At 48.2% G+C, this 24,112-nt stretch overlaps 1 protein-coding gene across 1 annotated transcript in view; it reads left to right on the top strand.

Moving 5' to 3' along the window:
* LOC144723237 (T-box brain protein 1-like) overlaps nt 1–23,884 on the top strand; it is a 34,344-nt gene extending 10,460 nt beyond the window's left edge. The window contains exons 7-12 of the mRNA XM_078601809.1: nt 2,366–2,520; nt 12,502–12,623; nt 14,888–15,049; nt 20,722–20,783; nt 22,999–23,436; nt 23,518–23,884. Coding sequence (XP_078457935.1) covers nt 2,366–2,520; nt 12,502–12,623; nt 14,888–15,049; nt 20,722–20,783; nt 22,999–23,436; nt 23,518–23,884 — 1,306 coding nt within the window. The remainder of the gene's footprint in view (nt 1–2,365; nt 2,521–12,501; nt 12,624–14,887; nt 15,050–20,721; nt 20,784–22,998; nt 23,437–23,517) is intronic.
* Nucleotides 23,885–24,112: the final 228 nt, after the last annotated feature.

Raw genomic sequence — 24,112 nt, 5'->3', positions numbered from 1 at the left:
TGTTCTAGATTTGAAGTTTTCGTCACTGCAGGGATCCATACTCTTTGGTTCTTTCGGTAAAGTTACGTAGATGAAAAAAAAAAGATTGAATCACGACGTTTCGGAAGCAACACAAGCTTCCATCATCGGGTGCGACAACCACGGCAAAAAAACTAAATTACTGTAGTGACGGAAGCTTGTGTTGCTTCCGAAACGTTGTGATTTAATTTAGTTATTTCGATTTTATTCTTAATTTGTATTCTTATTCTTCATTTTCACCTACGTGACTTTACCGAAAGAACCAAAGAGTAACGTCGATATGCTTGACACCTATACGCCCAGGAGGTGCATTAACACGCGTTTCGCTGTCCAGTGATTTGCCCGTGGCTTTCGTTTATAAATGGCGATTGCTTCATACTTCGAGGTGTTACAATTCTAAATTAAACACTTGTTTTCTATTTTACCAGGTAAAGGTCACCAAGCTATATATCGCTATTTTTCAATAGCGACCTGGTAATAAATGATAGCTCAACGAATTATCGTGTGGAAATGTATAGCAGCCAGATACTCGAAATGCGTGTTTCGAAATGTGGAAGGGAAACCCCGGAGAAAAATCCACGCGACCTCCGAGGAGATCGTGCACGCTCCAAATATACAGCAGGTATCTTCAGGATCGGGATCGAACCCACAACCTCCTGTATACCAGGCGAGGCAGTTAACATCTCGCCACCAAGGGCGCTCGCTGTTCAATGATTTACCCGTAGCTTTACATTTACAGATGCGATTGCTTTATGCTTCAAAGGCCTGCAATTCAACGTGTTCCTACGAATTATATATTCAACATCATCACTGGCCATTATTTATCCACTGCTGGATGAAGGCCATCAACACGCTCTTGTGGTCCAGCGTTGCTACCATCGGATCTCACCTCGTGCACGTAGGCGGATCTCATTGCTCAATCTCCGCGAGGATCGTCCTCTTAGGCGCGTTCTCCACTTCAGCATGCGATTTAAAAAATTGTCTGTATAATACGTCAAATAATACTCTACGTTAAATGGCTGCTCTTTTCCCCCACCATCCTTTAAAGTGGCAGCAATTTGCATTCGCAAAAGATCTGCTCCAGCACTCGGCGTCTGCAGACGCACGTGCGCACGCACATATAGATATCCCGTTCATCCGAAGACTCCTAACTCAACTGCGTCTTCACCCATTCGTTTATTAATATACGAGCGCAATAAATTAACTTAAAGCGTGGTCGCATTCTACATTTCTATGACGGGGTTATTTATATTTTCTCTCGGTGTGTACTGTACGTATATGCGAGTGGCTGTCGCAACATTTTATTTTTGAACGAGATGTTAAGCCTGCAAAACATGGAGCATTGTTTTGCGAAAATCTAAGTATACAGCCTATCATACAATACTGATAAATGTTAGCACGCTCGAGTGACGTCACGAGAGCGTTATCGAACCGCGTTTGAAAGTCAACTGAAAGTGGTGTTTTCCGAGTAACAAAGCGACGAACTCGCGTGGGATTATCCCGCGACGCACAGCCAAGGTGCCTATCGATAAGAGGCAACTGATCGTATCGCATTAATCAGTCATCGAGTATGGGTATTTCCCCAGCCTCTTTAATCGGATTGAGCACCGCAATATTTTTTTTTACAAAAGCACCGAACCACAACATTGAAGGGACATAAATCTGAAATCAGCGCCTTCAGATTATTCAGGTGTACGCGTGTTTGGGAAGTCGGGTTTTGAAAAAAAAGTTTAAAATACTGTATGTTCGTTCCCCATTTTTTTTTCTTTGGTGGGGGCGGGAGGGGACTGTGCCAAATCAAAGTTTTTTTTTAAAGCCCTTTCAGACCATCATTATAATTGACGACAAGTAATCGGTCCTTTTCGATGGTCTCGCTCTATGCGTGCCGGTTCTTCTCATGTTCCCTCCCGACAGCTCAAGGCCGACGATAGAGCCGAATAAAAACAAACTCCCTTCGTCTTTGTCAATTCTTTACCAGCCCTGTGGCGTCAGCCACCTCCATCTCTCTTAGATTGGGCATCCTTTTATGGATGAAGGCCGCCTCAAAGCCGCTGACACCTCTCACGATTACTGCGATGTTAAAGAGCCATCTATAGTTCTACTCATTACTGTGCGTTCGTTGCGTAGCTCTCTGACCTGACTTAAATTGCTCAATTATTCTCCCACAGCAACGTGGGGCGAAACGTCAGACATGAAGCCGGACAACACGTTTTACTACCCGACAACACATCGGAGATCCATCTACTAACCATTTCTGTCTTCTGTATATATTCGATAACACTAATCCACGTGTTTGTGTCGCCGTGTTATTCATTCCCGTCCGGGGTTGCCTCTTACCCTGACGCAGGCGCATGTTCCCCTTCCTGAGCTTCACGGTGTCGGGACTCGACCCCACGGCACATTACAACGTGTTCGTGGACGTGGTCCTCTCCGACCCCAATCACTGGCGCTTCCAGGGCGGCAAGTGGGTGCCCTGCGGCAAGGCTGACACCAACGTGCAGGGTAAGCCACCCCCCCCCCTACCCCACGCCAGATGACACTCACGCCATCACCACCAGCAGCAGTAACACCAGCAGCAGCTTAATAAGCCCCGGGTGCGTTGCGTTCGATTGCGCTGGGGGTGCCGCTGCTCCACTTGGATGGGCAATTAACACCCTGAATAGGCACGGGGGGGGGGTGGTCTGAGTCGGGACCTGTTTTACTCGGCACAACCACTGAAGTATTACGTGATTTCAGCCGGGTCTTTCCGGGTCTGGGAGCCGGAAAATCCTCCCTCGCCCGGCACATATCGCATTCAGTATACCTCGAGCAAGGACTGTGGCTACCAATCTATTTGCCACTCCAATCTACCAGCCACCCGGAAAATCTTCAGCGAGTAAAGACATATACATGCGTGTTTAAATGGCTAAGCATATGTGCCATGTGGTCCCGTATGTTCACTACGGGATGAGAAGCAATTGCACTTCTGCGTGCATTGGAACGGATGTAATAGCGCAAATAGCGTTTTCCTATGTTATCTTCCGTTTTAATGTAGGGTACATTTACCATGTAAGGCCCACTAAGCGATGCAGCTCTTTTGCAGAAGCAACCTGACTACAAATGATAGCTCAACGAAGTGGCTTATCACGTGGAATTTTCAGAGCAGCCAAATACTCTAAACCTGAAGAAAAATCCACGCGACCACAGGGTCAGGGTTGCGATCGAACCCACGACCACCTGTAGACCAGGTGACGTAGTTAACATCTCGCCACCGTGGCGCCCTACATACCTGAATATCTCTCACATGTGATTCTATAAGTGGAGAATGAATCTTAATATGTATACATGTCTGTGCACCAAGTATACAAATAAACACACAGCAAACTCGTAATTGATAACAGAAAATACGTTTCGAGAAATAACCCTTCGGAACAGAAGGATACAAATGTGTTTTTGGTAACTGCGTGTAAATGAGTTTTCCGCGTGTTCTTGCGCTTTGCTCGGGATTCACCTGAGACCAAATCACCCTGAATGCGCCAATGCTTCATATATGTCTCGGAAGCTAATCAGTGTTGAGCCTAATTAGCACGTGGATGGGTTAACCAAGCAGGGCTCATCAGGACGATGTAGGAGTTGGGCTTTGGCCTGCACATGTCTCACAGGAGGTGGCAGTGTTGAGAATCATCCCCACCTTCAATGGGTGGTGGGTTTTCTCCGGATACTTCGGTTCCCGCTCAAATGAAACCAACCACTAATCAATAATACGAATAATTAGCACTTCATGCAATTGGACAACATTCCAATGTAGCAGGATCCGCCTTAAGTTATGCATATGTGGCTTCGGCAAGTGTGTGATAATCAAGCGCAGGGTGCATGGGTTCGTTCCCGACCCTGACGCCTCTACTGTATATTTGGAATTTGCATATTTTCTTGGCGTTCGCGTGGATTTGCCTCTGGATCCTCCGGTTCCCCCCCCCCCCCACATTTAGAAACGTGCGTTTAGAATATGTTGCTCCTATAAATGTCCCCATGATGAAGCCACTTCGTTTAGCTTTCATTTGTGACACTGCTGAAAAAGTGGGCCTTACCTGGTAACTTTTTAAAAAGTTTAGCTTAGTTTAACGTCGCAAGCGCGGTACACGAATAACATTTTACCAGGCACATGCATTCGTCCATTTGCGAGCTGGGGTTGTCATGCTGAAAGTCATGGCATGGTCGTGCTGCGGCTGTAGAACACGGTGAAGGTTAAGTGCCACGATGTTCTTCTTAGTCCACGCTGGACGGGAGACGAGAGGTGTGAGTCAGTGGAAATGTTCGCAAACACCTAAATGCGTTGCGAATGAACTCGAACTGAGGACTATTAGCGTGGCCACTGTCTCGGCCTCGCTATGCGCTGCGTTGCACCGCTAGCTGAGTAGTTAACCTCGCATTCAATAAACCCTCGGAGCCAGGATGAACGTCCGACTCCAAACGTCATTTATTGAGTTTAACGAGGTAAAACTGGTGAGAAAACACAGATACAGCATCTGTTATAACCCGGAAACACCAACACAATGAACACCACAGCACCAGAACATTGTCCCAGATAACATGTTTCCCAGCAATAGACCCTGGATGGACCAGGCCCCCACACTACCACTGAACAACTACACAAGAGGACAAGCCGCTGCGTTGCATAAAGGCACATCATGTATTCATCACACTGCACCCCAAATGTACAGCATTACACATAACACTAAATTGTGGATGAGATACTTCGTCATCTTTGCTCTCAGGATCGCAACATAGCCACCTGGGCACAAGTCTGACTCGACCTAATAAATCACAAGTAACATCCACAATAAGGAAAGTTGCAGGCTGCGTTGCTAGCTAGGCCTCGTATTTACCACAACAACTTAACAGCACGATAAAGGCATTTACATCACTATAACGGTCATTCCAACATTACAACAGCATTGCCAATATTATAAGAACATAAACAAACTTACAGACAATGCTTCTCAAAGTCCCACGATGGACAACTGCTGCTGGCTTCACTGGGACGCGATGTGTGCCGCCATCTTGAATTATGTGCGTAATGGCCGACGCCCGCGTGGTTAAGCGGGAATCTTAATTCGCAACTTCCTGGTCACGTGACCAAAACCAGCATAAAAAACAGGAAATTCCTGTGTACATACCCCCCCCCCATCTGCCGTGAGGCAAAACTCCAGCCGTGAGGCAGAACACTCCCCGTCTGGTATCTAAGAGATACCACCATTTATTTCCTATCTAAACAAATGTATAACAACTTCAACGGGTCAACTTATTTGTCCATATCTTTGCGAGAGAGAAGTAGTACTGTCTCGACTATGGGCCTGACGAAAGTTCTTGCGACACCTTGAACCTCGACTTTTCGAACTTTTCCATCGGCACTTGGAATCGTCTTGAGAATGCGGCCCATTGGCCACTCATTCGGTTTGGCTTGGTTGTCCTTCAGTAGGACGAGATCACCTTCTTGGATGTCTGGTCTGTTAGACTGCCACTTGTTGCGCACTTGGAGTGTCGTATGGTACTCGTTTTTCCAGCGACGCCAGAATGTGTTCGTGAAGCTCTGCACTTGTCTCCATTGACGTCTGTAGAGGTCTGCAGTGCTGGCCTCCTCGGTAGGTGCTGTGAGCACGTCTGTCTTCTGGGTAAGAAGTGTAGCAGGAGTCAAGATGAATGGTGACTCCGGGTCGGTTGAGACGGGGATCAGGGGTCATGAATTAATTATGGCCGAGACCTCGGCCATGAGAGTGGTTAAGACCTCGTGAGAGAGCCGTGTGGGCCCAACATCACATAGCATGGAGTCGAGAATGCGTCGAGCAATCCCGATCATGCGTTCCCAGGCTCCACCCATATGCGAAGAGTGAAGAGGATTGAAGATCCCTGTGCAGCCTTGGTCACAAAGATATTTCCTGACAGAATCATCTTCGACATTCTCCGTATTGATCTTAAGTTCTTTACATGCTCCAGTGAAATTGGTTCCAAATTCAGAACGGAGTTGCTTGGCTGGCCCTCTGATGGCGAAGAATCTCCGGAGTGCATTTATAAAGCTCGAAGAGTCCATGGACTCGATGACTTCGATGTGCACTGCTCGTGACATCATACAGGTGAACAGCACTGCCCAACGTTTGCTTTTCGCGAGCCCTCCTCTGGTGTGGCGGGAGATGACTGTCCATGGTCCGAAAACGTCGATCCCTACAGAGGTGAAGGGAGGTTCCACACTGAGTCGATCGGCTGGGAGGTCAGCCATTATCTGTTCTTCCTGTTTTCCACGTAACTTGCGACACCTGATACACTTGTGGATTGTGCTGGCAGTGCACCTCTTTGGTCCAACGATCCACATCCCTGCAGATCGGATTGCTCCTTCTGTGAAGTGCCGACCTTGGTGCTTGACCTTCTCGTGGTAGTGGCGCACAAGTAAGATTGCGATGTAGCTCTGGCTTGGGATTATGAGGGGGTTTCGTTCATTCTCATCTAATTTTGCATTCCCTAACCGACCACCGATCCTGAGCAAGTCGTCTTTGTCCATTTTGGGGTTTAGCTTCCTGAGGGTGCTGACCCTAGGAAGGTCTTCTCCCTTGTTGATGGCCTTGATCTCACTTGCATAAGCTGCCTGTTGCACACAGCGGAAGATTGATTTACTTGCTCTGGAAAGCTCGTCTTCAGTGCGTGGCACTGTGCAGTGATGCCATCCATTGCAGCTACCAGTGGTGCCTCTCATCGGGCGGTGGAAGCAGTCTGCGATATGCGTTAGATGTGCTATCGCTCGCACGAGCATCGTCCATTTCGAGAAATGTTCAAAATGGTGTGGACTCAGTGGACTTCTTGGTCGCACATTTGTTACGAAAGTTGTCACTTGAGGACGAATCTCCTTGTCTGACTCGGGCTCTACGAGTCCAAAGGTCTCTTTGGTAGTACATGGGCCACCGTCTCGTCGTAAGAGGAACGCTGGACCTGTCAGCCAGATTGTTTTCGCTTCAGCAGAGATGCAGGGACGGACCTAGTTGCGAGATCTGCTGGATTCTGGTCAGTTGGAACGTAATTCCATTGCTCTGGCTGCGTCGATCTCCTGATGCGTTCCAGCCGGTTGCTGATGGAGGTGTAGAACCTTCTGGTTTGGTTGTTTATGTAGCCTAGTACGACCTTACTGTCCGTGTAGAACTTGACCGCGTCCAGTTTGACGTCCAATGCGTCTAAGATCAGTTCCGCCACCTCTGTAGCAAGAACGGCTCCACACAGCTCGAGCCTTGGTATGGTATGTTCTGATTGTGGGGCCTTGCCGTGAAACTCCTTACAAGATTCCCACTCGGCCGACAGCTCCGAGTCGAGGAACGGAGAGGCCACGGTCACAGCGACCACCACCACGACCACCAGCAGAGCGACGAGCAGCGACTTCGTCTTAGTCTTCTTCCCGTCAGTCAGGACTGGCTTGGAGAAACGTGGAGGAACAAACTCCAGCGAAGATGGAGGATGTACAAGCGAAGTTGTGGTGGTTTCTTTGTAAGTCTGCACGGTACAGCCTTGACTTCTCTCGCCGAGTTTTTCTTTCAGCGTGAAGTGGTTGGGGCACGGTTTGAAGAGCGACATGCGTCCATTCATGAGCAGACTCGTTCTGAATGTGCTAATGTGGTCTGGTTTGTGTGTTCCATCGAGACAAACACCACCTATGATGACCCATCCTAGGTCGAGTCTCTGAGCGTAGGGAGCGTCGTGAGGTCCATTGCATTGATCGCGAACCTTGTGGACTCTCAGCAGGTCCCTGCCGAGAAGAAGTAAAATCTGTGCCGCATGATCCAATGGCGGGATGAACTCTGCTATGGTTTTCAGGTGTGGGTGGTGACGTGCGATTTCGGGCATGGGTATCTCACTCTTGTTGTCCGGTATCTCATTGCACTCTGTCACAGTAGGAAGGGCTAGCTTCATGGTGCTATCCATGGTTTCCACCATGAGGCCACTCGCTCTTCTTCCCGCTGTCTCCATCGGTCCTGAGCATGTTCTGAGCGTGTATGGAAAGAAGTTCCCACCTACGCTTAGCTGATCAAAGAACTCTGACCTTGCCAAAGACCTGTTGCTCTGGTCGTCCATTATGGCATACATCCTTACTGCCCTTTCAGGATGTCCTTTGGGATACACTTGGACGAGGCATATCTTTGAGCAAGATCTTCCTTTAAAGCCTTCTCCACAGACTTCTGTGCATTTGGTTGTGATTGACGAAGTGAGTGCGGCAGTCTCGCATTGCTCCCCGCCGTGCTCTGCTTCGGGTTTGGAGTAAAATGTGTGCAGAGCAGTTGCGTGTTTGTCGCTGCCACATTCCTCACACTTGGTATCTGCCTTTCAATTCCTTGCAAGGTGGTTTGTAGAAGCACAGCATTTGAAGCACACTCCAAATTCTTTCAGCATGTTCTTCAGCTCTTCCAATGGCTTCCTCCTGAACTCACGGCATTTCTGGAGGGAGTGAGGTTTATCATGCAATGAGCATTGCTTCTCTGGATCTTCTAGCTTTGTCTTTGTGGTGGTTGCCTGGATGGAGTTTGCGAATGTCGTAGGAGAGACCTCAGTCTTGTGTACGGAAATTGGCACTCTTGCTGTTTCTCGTTTTGCCATTGCTCTTTCCATTTTTGGGAGATCTGGACTGGAAATCCCCGTGGTGCCAAACATGAAACTCGGGTCATTTCTAGTCTTAGCCAGGTTGCGGATAAACTTTGAGAAAAAAGAGAATGGGGGGAATGCAACCTGATGCTCTGACTTGTATCTTGAACCCGCTGTTCTCCATTTTTCCTGCACGTCAAATGGCAATTTCTCTACGGTGGGGTTCACGCCATGGTAGGTATTCAAGAAAATGAGACCTGGTAAGTAGGGATCAGCCTGGGCTGATTCAAGCTCCATAAAAAGATCTCCAAGCTCCCGTAACCTTTTATTGTCTCGACCAGAGATTTTTGGAAAGTTCTGCAACTTCTTGAATAGAGCCTTCTCAATGGTTTCTGGGCTACCATAGCACTCCTCGAGCCTCTCCCACACCGCATGCAGGCTTGAGGTGGGGTCGTCAATGTTTGCTGACCGGATCCTCTTTGCGTACTCTGCAGACTCATTTCCTAACCATTTTACCAACAGGTCGAGTTCTTCACTTGCAGAGATGTCTGCATTTCGGATTGCATTCCTGAAGGTAGATCTCCAGGCTCGATAGTTCTTAGAGTGGTCATCAAACTTAACGAGTCCTGTGTTGATTAGTTCGCGGTGAGCCAGGTACCTAGCAAAGTCCCCTAGTCCTGCTGATCCAGGGTGTGTCCATACTGGCACTTGTGAGGTGGCATTATTGGCTATATTGCCTTGCATGCCGTCATTCGCGATGGCGTTGGACTGTGGGCCCAAAGGGTTTCGATCACGTTGGTTGGATCCCCTTATGTGACTGTCTGGAATGTGGGTCTGACTTGGTGCATCCACGTCTGACCCCACGTGCGCGACGCTGAGTCGGCGACTAACTCTCAGGGCAGGATATGCATTTCCACCATTCCCATAGACAGCATTCATGTTCATTCGGTGTGGAGATGGCGATGCCTGAACGTCCACCCTTTTTTCAGTGGAGGAGCATTGATGCATTGTTCAGACCAGTCCAAAATATTTTTTTTGGTGAGTTGATCACGGTCCTTGACAGGTATCTGAGTGCCAAACCCACTCCAATTCTCTTCCTTATCCAGGTTGGCTGCTGCTTCGAGCACCTCTGCCTGGGCTCTTGCAGCAGCTGCTTATATTTTGAGTTGTAGGGTGCTTAACTTAGCATCCAGCTCAATTTTCTTCCGTGTGGCAGTAGCCGCTAACGTACTTGCTTCTTCTTGTATGCGAGCCTTTTCAATTAGCATGGCTTCCTCTTCAGCCATGTAGGCAATACGGGCGTTTGCTGCTTCTGCTGCTGCGCGTGCCTGAGCTGCTGCCATACTAGTAGATTATGTCTTTGAGTGTGCTGAGGCTTCAGTTCTTGTGGTGGACCTGGATGAGACAGAGTGCTGAGATCGTGTCTCTCTTAAGCCCTCCACACGGTCCATTGCATCTTGTATCACTGCCTGCACATTATCATCGAGCAGTTCAAGGAAGTGCTCTTGCATGCGCACTCCCTCAATGCCCTCATCTGTTTTCACCTTCATCAGGAGGGAGATATATTTATTTGCCAGCAGCTCGTAGCTTGAGCTGCTCACCTTCACTCGCTGGATGGCCCGCTGAATTGAGGCCACTGTGTCTGAGGCCTTTGAAGCTTCAGATATATCTGCTTCAACCCGGTCCCATGCCCTTTGTATCCTGGCATCAAGGTTCTGCTTCTCAGCATCATAGCTTTCCAAGGCCCGTTGTGTCAGCCTGACCTCTCTTTGGGGCCTTGAACTCCCTTGGTCCTCTCGAGGCATGATGGGAGGTCCTGGATTGCTTAAATCATCTTCTTCAGCATCTCTCCCTGCTGAACTGTGGCTTTCCATGCTGCGATGCTTGCAACACGATTTTATGTAGACTCATTGCAGAGCTGGTTGCATGCTGCAGGCTGACTGCTTGAGAGCTCCTTTGCTTGCTGCAAGCTGACTGCTTGAGAGCTCCTTTACTTGAGCTGGTTGGGAGCTTCAAGAAGAATGTCTTTTTACTTGCTGCAGAGCTGGCTGCAGCACTGGTTGGGAGCTTCAAGAAGAATGTCTTTTACTGTCTCGGCCTCGCTGTGCGCTGCGTTGCACCGCTAGCTGAGTAGTTAACCTCGCGTTCAATAAACCCTCGGAGCCAGGATGAACGTCCGACTCCAAACGTCATTTATTGAGTTTAACGAGGTAAAACTGGTGAGAAAACACAGATACAGCATCTGTTATAACCCGGAAACACCAACACAATGAACACCACAGCACCAGAACATTTTCCCAGATAACATGTTTCCCAGCAATAGACCCTGGATGGACCAGGCCCCCACACTACCACTGAAAAACTACACAAGAGCACAAGCCACTGCGTTGCATAAAGGCACATCGTGTATTCATCACACTGCACCCCAAATGTACAGCATTACACATAACACTAAACTGTGGATGAGATACTTCGTCATCTTTACTCTCAGGATCGCAACATAGACTCGACCTACTAAATCACAAGTAACATCCACAATAAGGAAAGTTGCAGGCTTCGTTGCTAACTAGGCCTCATATTTACCACAACAACTTAACAGCACCATAAAGGCATCTACATCACTATAACGGTCATTCCAACATTACAACAGCATTGCCAATATTATAAGAACATAAACAAACTTACAGACAATGCTTCTCAAAGTCCCACGATGGACAACTGCGGCTGGCTTCAGTGGGGCGCGATGTGTGCCGCCATCTTGAATTATGTGCGTAATGGCCGACGCCCGCGTGGTTAAGCGGGAATCTTAATTCGCAACTTCCTGGTCACGTGACCAAAACCAGCATCAAAAACAGGAAATTCCTGTGTACATACGCCCCCCCCCCCCCCCCCATCTGCCGTGAGGCAAAACTCCTGCCGTGAGGTAGAACAGCCGCCATACACGTGTTACAATTAAAGCTACATTTGTAGGTGTGCAGTTTTTGTGACGTGCACAAACATTAATGCAGAATGCAAAATGAAGCGAATCAATTGGTGCTACTTCGTTGCAGTGGTGCCCCAGCACAGATAACACAATTCCTCAAACCATTTGAAATGACACTGCTTTAAAACAAGAAAAATATTACAAACGACGGTTTCAAGCAACGGCCCTTCATCATAGCACGCTCATAGGACATGCTCTTCAAAGCACACGTTCTATTCAAAAGGGCCATTGCTTGAAAGCTCGCTTATTAAATGTTTTATTTTAAGACAGTGCTATTGACGAGTGGCTCGTTTTTATCGCGAGATATGTGTGACATATTTAATTGATGAAATCAATTATAGTTTTTACGTCGAAGACACACATCTAACGGAGATGGTTCAAGCAAGCCTGACTCTACGGATGCAACACTGACTGTGGAAAATCGTTCAAGAATTTGCTTGCAATTTAACCAACGCTGGTGACAGTTTGCATTCCCAGAAGTATAACGACTAATTTTATGTGTGGGGTATGAATATGAGAGGAAGCGGTAGTGTAGCGTTTAGTGCATTGTGCTATGAACCCGTCGACCCGAATTCGATTCCCACTCACGGTCAACACCAGTGATGATTATCTGAACTGGTCCTGGGCCTCCGCTAAACTGACTCAGACTCAAATGAGTACCTTTTGCGACGTGTGAACATCGCCGCTAGGGAGACAAATACGGCCGGACGTGGTGTTAGCCACCAACCCCCTCGTGCGCCGTTCTGGCCTTCATAGGTGCTACTCGCTAACAGCACTTACCTCAAAAGTCTGTTAAGGCTATACGGGGGATCTTTTACGGCATACAGTAGAGTTGTCTACCTGGTCGGCAGGTGTCGTCTGCGCACAGTCCCTCGCCTCTTAACTCTCGGCGCGTCTCGTGGGTGCAGGTAACCGCGCCTACGTGCACGCGGACTCGCCCAACTCGGGCGCTCACTGGATGCGCCAGGAGATCTCCTTCGGCAAGCTGAAGCTCACCAACAACAAAGGCGGTACCAACAACACGGCGCAGGTGCCGCCCCCGGATAGCATGCGTACCACGCGCACCTCTCCAAACAAAACCGGTTGCAGAGCGCAGTGGGCGCGGTGGGTCTCTCCCACTGCGCTATGAACCCCGATACTCTGCGTTCGATGTCTAGGTCACTGCTAATCAACCCGCATCGATGAGCGTCATGACGTATATGTGCAAAAACGGCTCCAATGTCGCGGGAGGAAGGCCTCTATCCAGCAGTGGACTAATTGCTGGATTTAAGGCTGTGCATTTAGGCAATTCTCTATTTCGGGCTTAGCCATGGATCGTATCCAGTCTATCATCAATTTTGAGTAGACAATGACTGTTCTACGGATAGTCTTACCCGCGCCCGTGGGAATGCGTAATGTCCTTAAATTGGCTCAGGAGCACCCGCGGAGATGAGCACCTCCCCCACGCTGGTCTCCACTAGGACCCACTCCGGCTTGAACTGTATCCACTCGTTGATATCCACAGGCCATGCTGAGACAATCCCAGTCGTGTGCGCTCCCTCCTCTTCCAATTGAGATTCCACGCTGTTCAGTGAAATTAAGCACCACCATCGCACATGATGTTGCGAATCTGTTATCGCTCACTTCCACACGTGACGATCATAGTCGACCGGCCATTCAATTTAACTGCTGTCTAACTGGACAATCTTTACAGCGTTCATGCCATTGCTTTGCAGCTCATTGATCATCCCTCGTTTACATTATTTAGGGCGTCAAGGTGGCGAGACGTTAAATACCTTCGCCTGGTATACAGGAGATCGTGGGTTCGATCGCCAACCCTGATGCGTGTATATTTGGAGTTTGCATGTTCTCTCCGTGGTCGCGTGGATTTTTCACCGGGTCCTCTGGTTTTCCCCTCCACATTTAGACACGTACCTTTAGAGTATTTGGCTGCTAGAAATGTCCTTGGGATAAGCCACTTTGTTGAGCTATCATTTGTGGCCAGGTCGCTACAGACAAAGAGCTATACAGCTCAGTAGGCCTTACCTGTTAAAATAAAGTTTAACGTTTAAATAGTTTAGTTATCTGTGTTGAACGGACGCATTCGTCACCTCCTCGTCCAAGCCACGGCAATGGCGACTACTTAAATAGAATATATAACACGAGCACTTTTTAATGGACATAAATTAAGGTGAATAATGGTTCCCTATATACAAAATAATAATACAAATTATGATACATTTTTCACCCCTTTGTCAATCCACTGCTGGATGAAGGCCTCCCTTTATGTCGTGTTTGGCATAGGAGTTTTTTTTATTGACTTCACAACGGTGGTCAGCGCGAATTTGTGAAGAGGAGCCCATGAGCTTTCCAGATAACACTCGCCACTGATATTAGCCGTGGTCGGAAATTGAACAAAGGTCTCTGGTGTTCGTAGCGCAGGTCGCTAACTACTGGGCCATGAATAATATTAAAAAAATATCTGTGTCGGAAATCGCGTTCCAACAGAGCGCACGCTCACAAACACGTCCTCGCCGTCGTAATCCGGAAGGACTGCTGTGTGTACACTGTGTTCTTAGGTTTTTTCGGTAAAGTCACGTAGGTAAAACATCAAAAATTATTGAAAATAAAATGTTTTATTTTATTTTATTTTCATTAATTTTGATGTTTTACCTACGTGACTTTACCGGAAAAAACCTAAGAATATGATTCCTTGCAGTCACGAAAGCTTCAAATCTAGAATGTACACTGTGTTTTTATTTGAGAATGGACTTATTTCTAACTCAGATCTCCCTTAAAATAAATATGAACGTTTAGCTTCAATGGGCCCTCGTCTAGTTAGTTATATTAAGGACTACATTTGACTTCGATTTTTCTTGTGCACACCCCTGTGCACGTGTGTGTGTATATATTTATCATTCGTTTATAGACACTGTGAATGAACGATACTCGATGATGACCTTTCATTCTGAGTCAGTTAAGATAAAACAAACTATACGAAATACATTTTGACAAAACTCCACTTTCAAGAAAGCCCACGGCTTGATGAAAGCCTGGGCGATGACAGTCATGGAGGTTGATTAAGCATACTTCACCACGCTGGTCCGTCCGGAATTATAATGTGGCGTGAACCAGTTCACGCTCCACTGGTGTTAGCCGTGGCCCTGAATCAAACTCAGGTGGCCCCGTTCACAGCGCAGTGGACTAAACTCTGCACCACTGTTCCTTTGTGAATGACATTGTATACAGCGCACTGAAATCGAGCAATCGGTTGTATACTCTGGTTCACGATTTCATCGGGCCCGTGGTCCGCAGATGATCGTGCTGCAGTCGCTGCACAAGTACCAGCCGCGGCTGCACGTCGTGGAGGTGAGCGAGGAGGGCGTGGAGGAGGCCGTGGCACAAGCGGCGCGAGCCCAGACCTTCACCTTCCCCGAGACACAGTTCATCGCTGTCACCGCCTACCAGAACACGGACGTGAGGACCCGCATCGCCTGACACGACGACACCGCAGCCCCCCCCCCCCCCACACCGTATTGCAAAGCAGACAATTTTTTAATTAATCAAGAGCCCGGTACAGAGGTCAAAACAGCGTTTTTCACAGGCTGCAATCTCTGTTAGCGAGCGCCTACGATGGCCGGCACAGCGCACGACAGGGTGGGTGTTCAACACCAACACCCGGACGCCTTTGTCTCCCCGGTGGCGATGGTTACACATCGCACCAGGCACTCATTTGAGGCTAAATCGAACGCGAGGAGGCCCAAGACCGGTTCAGATAATCGTCAAGACCGGTTCAGATAATCGAGCTCGGCTCACCGGGTTCCGAGCGCAGCGCGTTAACCGGCACATCACCAGTCGCCTGACCCATACTAACACGCGCTAACCGCTGCGCCACCGCTCCACACATACACACGTAACAGACCGAGTCGAAATATTCACTTGAGCCCAGACAGATTACCCCACCCCTCCATTTCCGTAAATTACACATTACATATTGGGAAGACCATGAAACAGTGTCCGTGTTTTAGTATGCTAATGTCGCGCTCCTAAATCTTCTTAACTCAAGTAGCGTAGTACATTGTCCGATTCCTTTATGAGCATTTCGCCTCTGATCGCCCGGAACATAAAGACTCTCAGTTCTAGGGATAAATAAGCGGCCTACTTGCTGTGCTACCGTCTACACGGACATCGTTTACTCCATTAACATGGCCATTCGCCCGGTTTATCAGCATGCAGCATTTATCAAACGGTCTGCACACACCTTAACACTTTCCTGCAGCCCTTAAGCCGTACAAATATTTTGTTTGACACGCAGCTGTTTGTTGCTGGCCCACTGGACGTTGTCGGGGCTTTTGGAGCAGGGCTCTGGAACTGTGTTAACACAAAGAAACCCCACAAATATCCCCTTCGGTGGAAATACAGACTGACGGGTGTGGTCGTAACCACGCCCGTCCCGTCTTTGTCTCCTTTATAGAAAATATTTGGACACACGAAACGGGTAACTAATTTCATGACTATAGACTGAGTCGACCACGACTCAGTCTATACGCACACGCGACGCCGTAACTTTTACGTGCCAATGGGAATTTGAGGAACGGCAATGAATGCGTGAGGAGGAGCGGTGGCGCAGTGGTTAGCCTACTAAACCGGCCAGCCTATGTTCGGTTCCAGGCCACTTCTAACATCAGTGGCGATTGATGTCTGAACCACTCCTGAGTACCACTCCCCACTTGATCAGCCCGCACTAAGCAGCGGACAGAAGTACGGTCAAACAACCCACATTACCCACACGACGTGGGGAGGGAGAGGCCTTCATCCTGAAGCGGATTGACAATGATCTGAAATAAAAATACAATATGTGCTTCGTGTTCACTCTGCTGTCACCTGTACAGAAAACACCTCCACGAGGTACACGTCACAGAAAAACACTGAACCTGCGCTGGCTTGCGGCACATATCCTCGCAATCCCAAGCACCTCTGATAAAGAGCGTCCGAGTCAATCGCCGCGGCTGCCAGCACAGTCGTACTCTGACAAATGTAATCATTAAAACCCCACTTCATAAAGTGCAGAGCCCAGTGAATTGCGCGTAAATTAACACGGGGTCCATCCTTCGCAGCCAAAACACAGAATCATTGGAAATTCGCGAAATCAATTATGAAGATTAATTCAGTCGTCGTAGGGGGGCCAGTGCATAAGATAACTGCAGACTGTGACGCCGTGGTTAGTGGAGCGGTGGCGCAGTGGTTAGCACATTGCGCTCTAAATCCGGCGCCCCGAGTTCGATTACTGACTACAGTGAACATCAGTGGAAAACAATACCTGCATAGATTCCAGGCCGCTCCCTTCACCAACCCCGCATTGTACGTATGTATATTGAACCTCTTTTGTACCGTTAGCCAACCGCACTAATCAGAGGTGCGGAGAAAGGACAACAAACTAAACACAAAAACGAATTTCTATAGAAATGAATGTTCTATTTTTAAAAAACATGGTGAAGTATGGGTATTAAAACCAGCATGAATGGCACGTCATGGGGAGTCCTTCATCCATCAGGGAGTCGACAAGGGGTTGTATATTACATTCATCGCGCCTTCAGTCGTGGACCAGCGTCTAAAACAGACTTAACAGTCACGGCGATGAAAGCATCAGCAAGGCCAGCATATTGGTCAGTGCATTCTCGAATACACGCGCGGATGATCATGTTTAAGAGTTCCAAAGCCAGATTGTAATCCAGAATTCATAATTTTACAACGGTTGTTCAGCACATGCCTAATAAATATCCAAAACGTCCAGCTGCCAGCATTAAATAGCACTTTTGCAGCTGCAATAAAATTGGGCAGATATTTTGGCAAACACCTGCTAATCTCTCCATCACCATCACGTAATGGACAAATCACCCGAGCGGCGTGATTGGTAGCGGCCGTTTCTTCAATATATTAGGGTTGCCCCAAAAGTGACAGGCGAGGAGTAGGCGTGATGGTTTTACTCCTAATGAGACAATGTTGGAGGGGTCTGGGTGGGTGGGATGTTTAAAGAGTGTATACAGAGATGCGCAGTCTTCCCCATCTGAAGTGTGGGCGACGGGTGGGAGGGGGTCCCCGTTATTCCTTGATGAGTGGAAGAGGTTTGGGGTAACCCCCTCATCTCTGAGACTCCCATCGGTTCGGTGTGTGTGATTCCTACACCCGGCTTTAAGGTCACGCCTTCGGCAGATACGAATGGTATTGTCACTATTGAGCACCCGTCGCCTTACAGCAGGCTATATAACGTCCTCTTGCAACGAACGCGTCCGAGATCACTCCCACAGAGGAGGTTGAGTGGTTAAATCACCACGTGATCAGATGCTCCGTGGATTATTACATCGCAGAATAGCGAGTGATGGCAACTTCTATGGGAGAGGACTTCATCCTCGTCATTAATAAGTCAAATTATGGATGCAGACACATTTCTCCAGCTAAATGAAAATTAGACCGAACTTCTCCTAGTCGGCTCTTACCAACAATTTAAAAAACTGGGACTTTTCAGCCTAATTATTGATGACCATAACGTCTACATGAAGCATGAGATTAGTAATCTTTGGGTAATATTCGATCCGTCCCTTTTCTTCGAAGCTCATGTTAATTAGGTTGTGAAAACCTCAGAAACATTGTTCGACTGCACAATATCCTTATACCAGCTGATTATCAGAGGCCAGTCCATTTGTAGTGAGTCCAACTGAGTCGCAGATGTTGTTCCTTTTAGAGGCAACATTTTTATTTGTAACACCGTAACACCGTAACACAAAGGGGTAACTGCCCCTTTGCCAGACTACAGCGAGTTACTGCTACGAAGGGTCGATCCCTCACTCGGGTCTCTGATCACGTGGTTGCCTCAAGCTTCAGCTTGAGACGTAGAGCTTCCAGCTTGTAGATGTTGAGCTTCCAGCTTGTAGATGTTGAGCTTCCAGCTTGTAGATGTTGAGCTTCCAGCTTGTAGATGTTGAGCTTCCAGCTTGTAGATGTTGAACTTCCCGCTTGTAGATGTTGAGCTTCCAGCTTGTAGATGTTGAGCTTCCAGCTTGTAGATGTTGAGCTTCCCGCTTGAGATGTTGAGCTTCCAGCTTGTAGATGTTGAGCTTCCAGCTTGTAGATGTTGAGCTTCCCGCTTGTAGATGTTGAGCTTCCAGCTTGTAAATGTTGAGCTTCCAGCTTGTAGAATGCAGCAACCCCGGTCCCTCTCAGGGACCCGCCTTATATCCCCCTCCGGTCGGGGCCGCTCCGCCCTCGGACCCGCCCACCTTCCCGAACATTCTCGTTCCCTCTAGATCCTTCTGAAGAGCTCTCCCCGGACACGTGATCACCCACTAGCCCCCCCCACCTGGGGCCCCTTATGTGGACACTCTGGACCACGTGTCTACGGGGTCAACCAGAGTGCCATGGCCCGGGGAAACCCTGCCCCTGGGCTGACACTCACCCCTCCCCCTCGGTGGAACCCCCCACCACACGCTGTGCGTGGTGCCCACACTGTCCAAGTACTTGCCAAGCCCCGCTAGGGCTGGTGTCACACACAGCCACCCACACGGCGCTTCCACGATGTAGGAACATCGAACGGCACGACCCTTCCGGGCCGGCACTATACAGTGACATCCCCGATGTCACTACACATGCACTTGAACGGCACGACCCTTCCGGGCCGGCACTATACAGTGACATCCCCGATGTCACTACACATGCACTTGTTCTCTCGCGAATCGATGACGGCAATGCATTGCTGGTTGGTGTTTCAAATAAGGTTCTTGGTAGACTACAAATTGTTCAGAATACGGCAGTTAGGGTGCTCACTCGAACCCCATTACGTGACCACATTTCCCCAGTTCTCTTATCATTGCACTGGCTACTGTCGTTGAAACGAGTAGAGTTTAACTGCCTTCTACTTGTTTTTAAAGCCTCGCATGGGCTGGCACTACCACCATATATTCATAAGTTCATTTATCCGTGCACCCCCGCAGACTCCGCCCTTCTGTGCGTACCTCGATCCCAGCTGCATTCCTGGGATTTGCTGTGTCCGCACCACGGTTGTGGAAATCTCTACCGGTGGAAAATCGTTTTTCCGATAATGTGAATACTTTTAAGTATCGTCTTATAACTCGTACTGGTAGGAACCACCTGGTTCCACCAGCCCACATTGGGATTATTGTGTCCGGCCGTCGTGAATCCAAAAATGGGAGGGGTGGGGCTGGGTGGAGAGGGGAGAGTGGGGAGGGGCTGGGTGGGGAGGGTGGGGAGGGGCTAGGTGGGGAGGGGCTGGGTGGGGAGGGTGGGGCTGGGTGGGGGGTGGGAGGGGTGGGGCTGGGTGGGGAGGGGCTGGTCACCCCGTGGTGCCCTTATAAAACTCAACGTTTAACCTACTCACACCGGCTTGTGTCTGCCCTCACAGTCGGCCATATTTCCGGAATACACCACGCCGCCGTTGACCCTGACCATTGACCCAGCAACCCAACGTTCCTACCAGCTCCCTCCGCAGGAATGTGTTATTAAGTCAGTTTATTCTATTTAGCTTCTCTGTCTCTATTGGCCTTTCATTATTCTTACAAGGCGCCTTGAGACATTATTGGAAGGCGCCTTACAAATAAATGTAAATTATTATTCAGCAGTGGATTGATCACGGTTGATGATTATATGCACACTTCTGGTTGGACCCGATTTGCGCCCAAACGAAGGCACGGTCGACAGAATTCAGAAGCTAAGCAAATTGAACCTGGGTAATGCTTGAATGTGCGACCACCATGCCTAACAAGTTACTTTAGGGTCTGTGGTCACTTTGCAGGGCAGAAAAGAGAACCGAAGTAAAGTGAAATAAATCCCACGACCCAACCCACAACTGCGTGGAGAGACCTATCATCCAGCAGTGGATTGACGCCGCTGTACATGTGCATGCATTAGTGCATACACACACGCTGCATTCATACGGCAAGCAGCATTACATTGTACATGACTTGCACTGAAACGTGGGATATAGGCAATATAAACATACACTGGGAAGGAAATGAACACGCCCCATGCTCTCGTATTTACATGCACATATAATTAATTTAGTGTATAAGTCATAATGTTACCAACGCGCGTGTGTGTGTGCGCGCGCAAACGCGTGTGTGTATGTGTGTTTCTAGATCACACAGCTGAAGATAGATCATAACCCCTTTGCCAAAGGCTTCCGGGACAATTATGATTCGTAAGTGATGAACGTGCAGCACCTGGCATCACTGCTGTTTTCCTTATGACTGCATTCGTGAAGGTCGTCACTTCCACGGGAGCTAAATCAAGATATGCGCATACTAATTAAGCCCCTTATTGTCCAATGTGTGGGTTATTTGCCCGGCGCTCCCTTCGTATGTATGAACACTCTTAATTGGTTGAGCATATCTTAATACATATAGGACGGCAGAGCTTGGAAGAGTGGTGGCCCTGGCTGACGGCCTGGTTGCTGGCTTCTCGCTTGCCTGTGGTTCTTCGTGCCTCCGAGTCATTGTTCCTCTTCTCGTTAGCGAATATCGTGCAGCACGTTTTCGCACCAACCGATTAGCATGGTTGTGCTACGTACAGTGAGAAAGAAGTTCAACATACATAAATAAAAGTCTAAATCATTATAATCTATGAACACGTTTATTAGCGTGTATCATCCATCATTTTATAAGTAGAATTAGCATCATGTATATGATAGAATTTTGCAATGACAAAACAATCCAAATATAAGTTTGAAAACTACCGCTCATGTAAACATGTGTAATAAAATCAGCATAGCGTAAGTACATGAATGTATAGTTTTTAAATATAATACACAGCATTCTAAGATATTCCTATATTAAATAAGCTTCCCATATTTATAATCGCATTTTTTTCTGAAATAGCCTGCACCAACATGTATTCATTTTAAATTTAGAAATCTTGACTCATATTTCAGCGGTGAGTATTTTTAGAATTTTTTTTTTTAAGTCATCTCTCTATCATGTATTAGTCTATTTTATAAGATGTTAACTTTCTTCATATAGCAGCTAACGTAGCAAAACTCAAGTCGTAATTTTGTATGTATTTCATAACCCCACTCATTCCATTGTTTTATCACATAATTCACCGTGGTATGTTGAACTTCTAAATTTGAAGCTTTCGTGACTGCAAGGATTCATATTCTTAGGTTTTTTTCGGTAAAGTCACGTAGGTAAAACATTAAAATTAATGAAAGTAAAATAAAATAAAAATCACGACGTTTCGGAGGCAACACAAGTCTCCGTCATCAGGTGGGACCGTCACAGCCAGATTTGCTGCATCAAGTGAGGCAATGATTCAAGATGTAATCCCAACTTGCTTTTAAGGGATTACATCTTGAATCATTGCCTCACTTGATGCAGCAAATCTGGCTGTGACGGTCCCACCTGATGACGGAGACTTGTGTTGCCTCCGAAACGTCGTGATTTTTATTTTATTTTACTTTCATTAATTTTAATGTTTTACCTACGTGACTTTACCGAAAAAACCTAAGAATATGTTGAACTTCTTTCGTACAATACATAGCCAACCGTGCTAATCGGAGGCGCCGGGGAAGGACACCAAACTGAACACTTAAAGCAGTTCTGAAGAAATGAGTCTTCAATCGAGATTTAAAAGTGCATAGCTCCAATGGCTTCCGAATATGGGAAAGAAGAGCGTTCCAGACGGCTGCAAAAAATTGAGAGAAATTGGAACCGCTACGTTTATGCAACCTCTGGGCTACTAACAAGTGAGATATCTGGACTGGGCTCATGGTCTAAAGTGAATTTTGTTGAGTTTGAGCCGCAACACCAACTCCAAGTCCGTGTTGTTTGACACAGTAGTTTAGTTACCTTGTGGTGACATTTGTGCAGTTCTAATCTGAAATCATGATATAAGTTACTAATTAGTATAGTTATGGGCGTGTGAAAACTGTATACCTAACCCGCACCTCTGATTAGCACAGTATATGTTTCAATTTACGTTCGAAGGTGTAAAGTCTGCATGTACATCATCTCAAGTTCGTACACGTTTAAACCAATTTATATACGGCGGTATGAAGTTCTTATCGTGTTCAACCTTGCTCTACCTTTAACCAATTTCCTAACCAGAATCTCGTTATTTATGTGTTTTTTTGTAATAATTCAATTTAGATACCTGGGTGTTATGTCTGCATATCATTTACCCAGTCTGAACCCCATGCAACCTTTCTGAAACCAAACTGTGCCCTCTGCTGTCAACGTATCCCCGCAGCCTATTAACACATGTTATGCAGAGTAGTAGCCCATCCAAATACTATCCATTTTACTTCCAAGATCTGGTGGATTCCGTGTGATTTGATCATCCTCTAATAATGCCCAGCTGTTGCCATCATAATAGCCCTGACCCTACTAACTCTAACTCCGACCCTTGGCTGCGTGCAGCATCTACCCGGGCGTGGACCTGGACCGCCTCACCCCGTCACCACACGACTCCTTGCGCCCGCACTCGCTGTTCGGGCCGCGTTACGACAGCGGCTCCCTCATCTCCGAGCGATTTGGCTCCCCGTCCTACGGCTCAAAGTTGGCCGCAGCCTTCAACGACAGTGAACGCGCCGAGCGCTGGCTCATGGGACCACTGCCGCAGTCTCCTTTTGAGCCCGACATGGGGGCCATCGGCGGCGCCGTGGGCGGCGGAGGCAGCGGCGCGGGAGGCGGCGCGGGAGCCGGCTCCCTCCTATCCTATGGCTTCAAACCGATGGCGCTGCCGCCCAGCCCCTCGTGCTCGCTGAGCTATTACGCGGCCGCGGAGCACGGCGCCTTGGGCACGGCCAGCGACTGGAGCAAGTCCTGGGGGCGAATGCCGCACCACCTCCAGCAACAGTATCATCAACCTCATCATCCACATCATCATCAGCAGCAGCAGCAGCCTTCGACTGCTGGATTTTCCGCGGACGCATGCAGTAACAGCACATCCATGTTCCAGGAGCTGCAGCAGATCGGTGGGGTGGTGGGAGTGCCCGAGGAGGTGCGGCCAGACAAGCTCCTGGAGAGCCCCCCCTCCAGCAAATCCGCCGAGTCCGGCGACTCCGGGGTGTTCGAGAGCGGCGGTGCCGGCGCAGCGGCGGTGGAGGACGTGTCCGCCAAGAAGCGACGTCTCTCGACCGAGGTCGAAGAGGGCATCTCCGGGCAGCACAAGCGGGACACCGACTCCCCTGTCCTTGCTCCTCCCTCCGCTGCTACATTGTCGGGTGGCGGTAGAGAATTCGCCAAAAGCTGCCTCAAGGAAAATCCAGCCCCCTGCTTTGGCGAATACTACGAGCCGGAGTAGTGGCGGAGACAGTCGCCTCTGATTACGGTGAGGCCCTCTGGTCTCACGACGATGAACTGACGATGGTGGTGTTGTTGCTGTTGTTGGTTTGTTACATTTTTGTAAGATATAATTATTGTTTTGGAGAAAAAGATACCCGTTCTCTTCGGTTGTGTGCGAGCAACGTGCCAGAGCAGTGTTGCCCCCAAGTCAATCAACATCAACGAAATGCACTCTTTTTTTCTTATT

This window comes from Lampetra planeri, chromosome 1, assembly GCF_965212315.1.
Source record: "Lampetra planeri chromosome 1, kcLamPlan1.2.h2, whole genome shotgun sequence".
Taxonomy (NCBI): Eukaryota; Metazoa; Chordata; class Hyperoartia; order Petromyzontiformes; family Petromyzontidae; genus Lampetra; species Lampetra planeri.
This window is presented reverse-complemented; position numbering and strand designations above follow the sequence as displayed.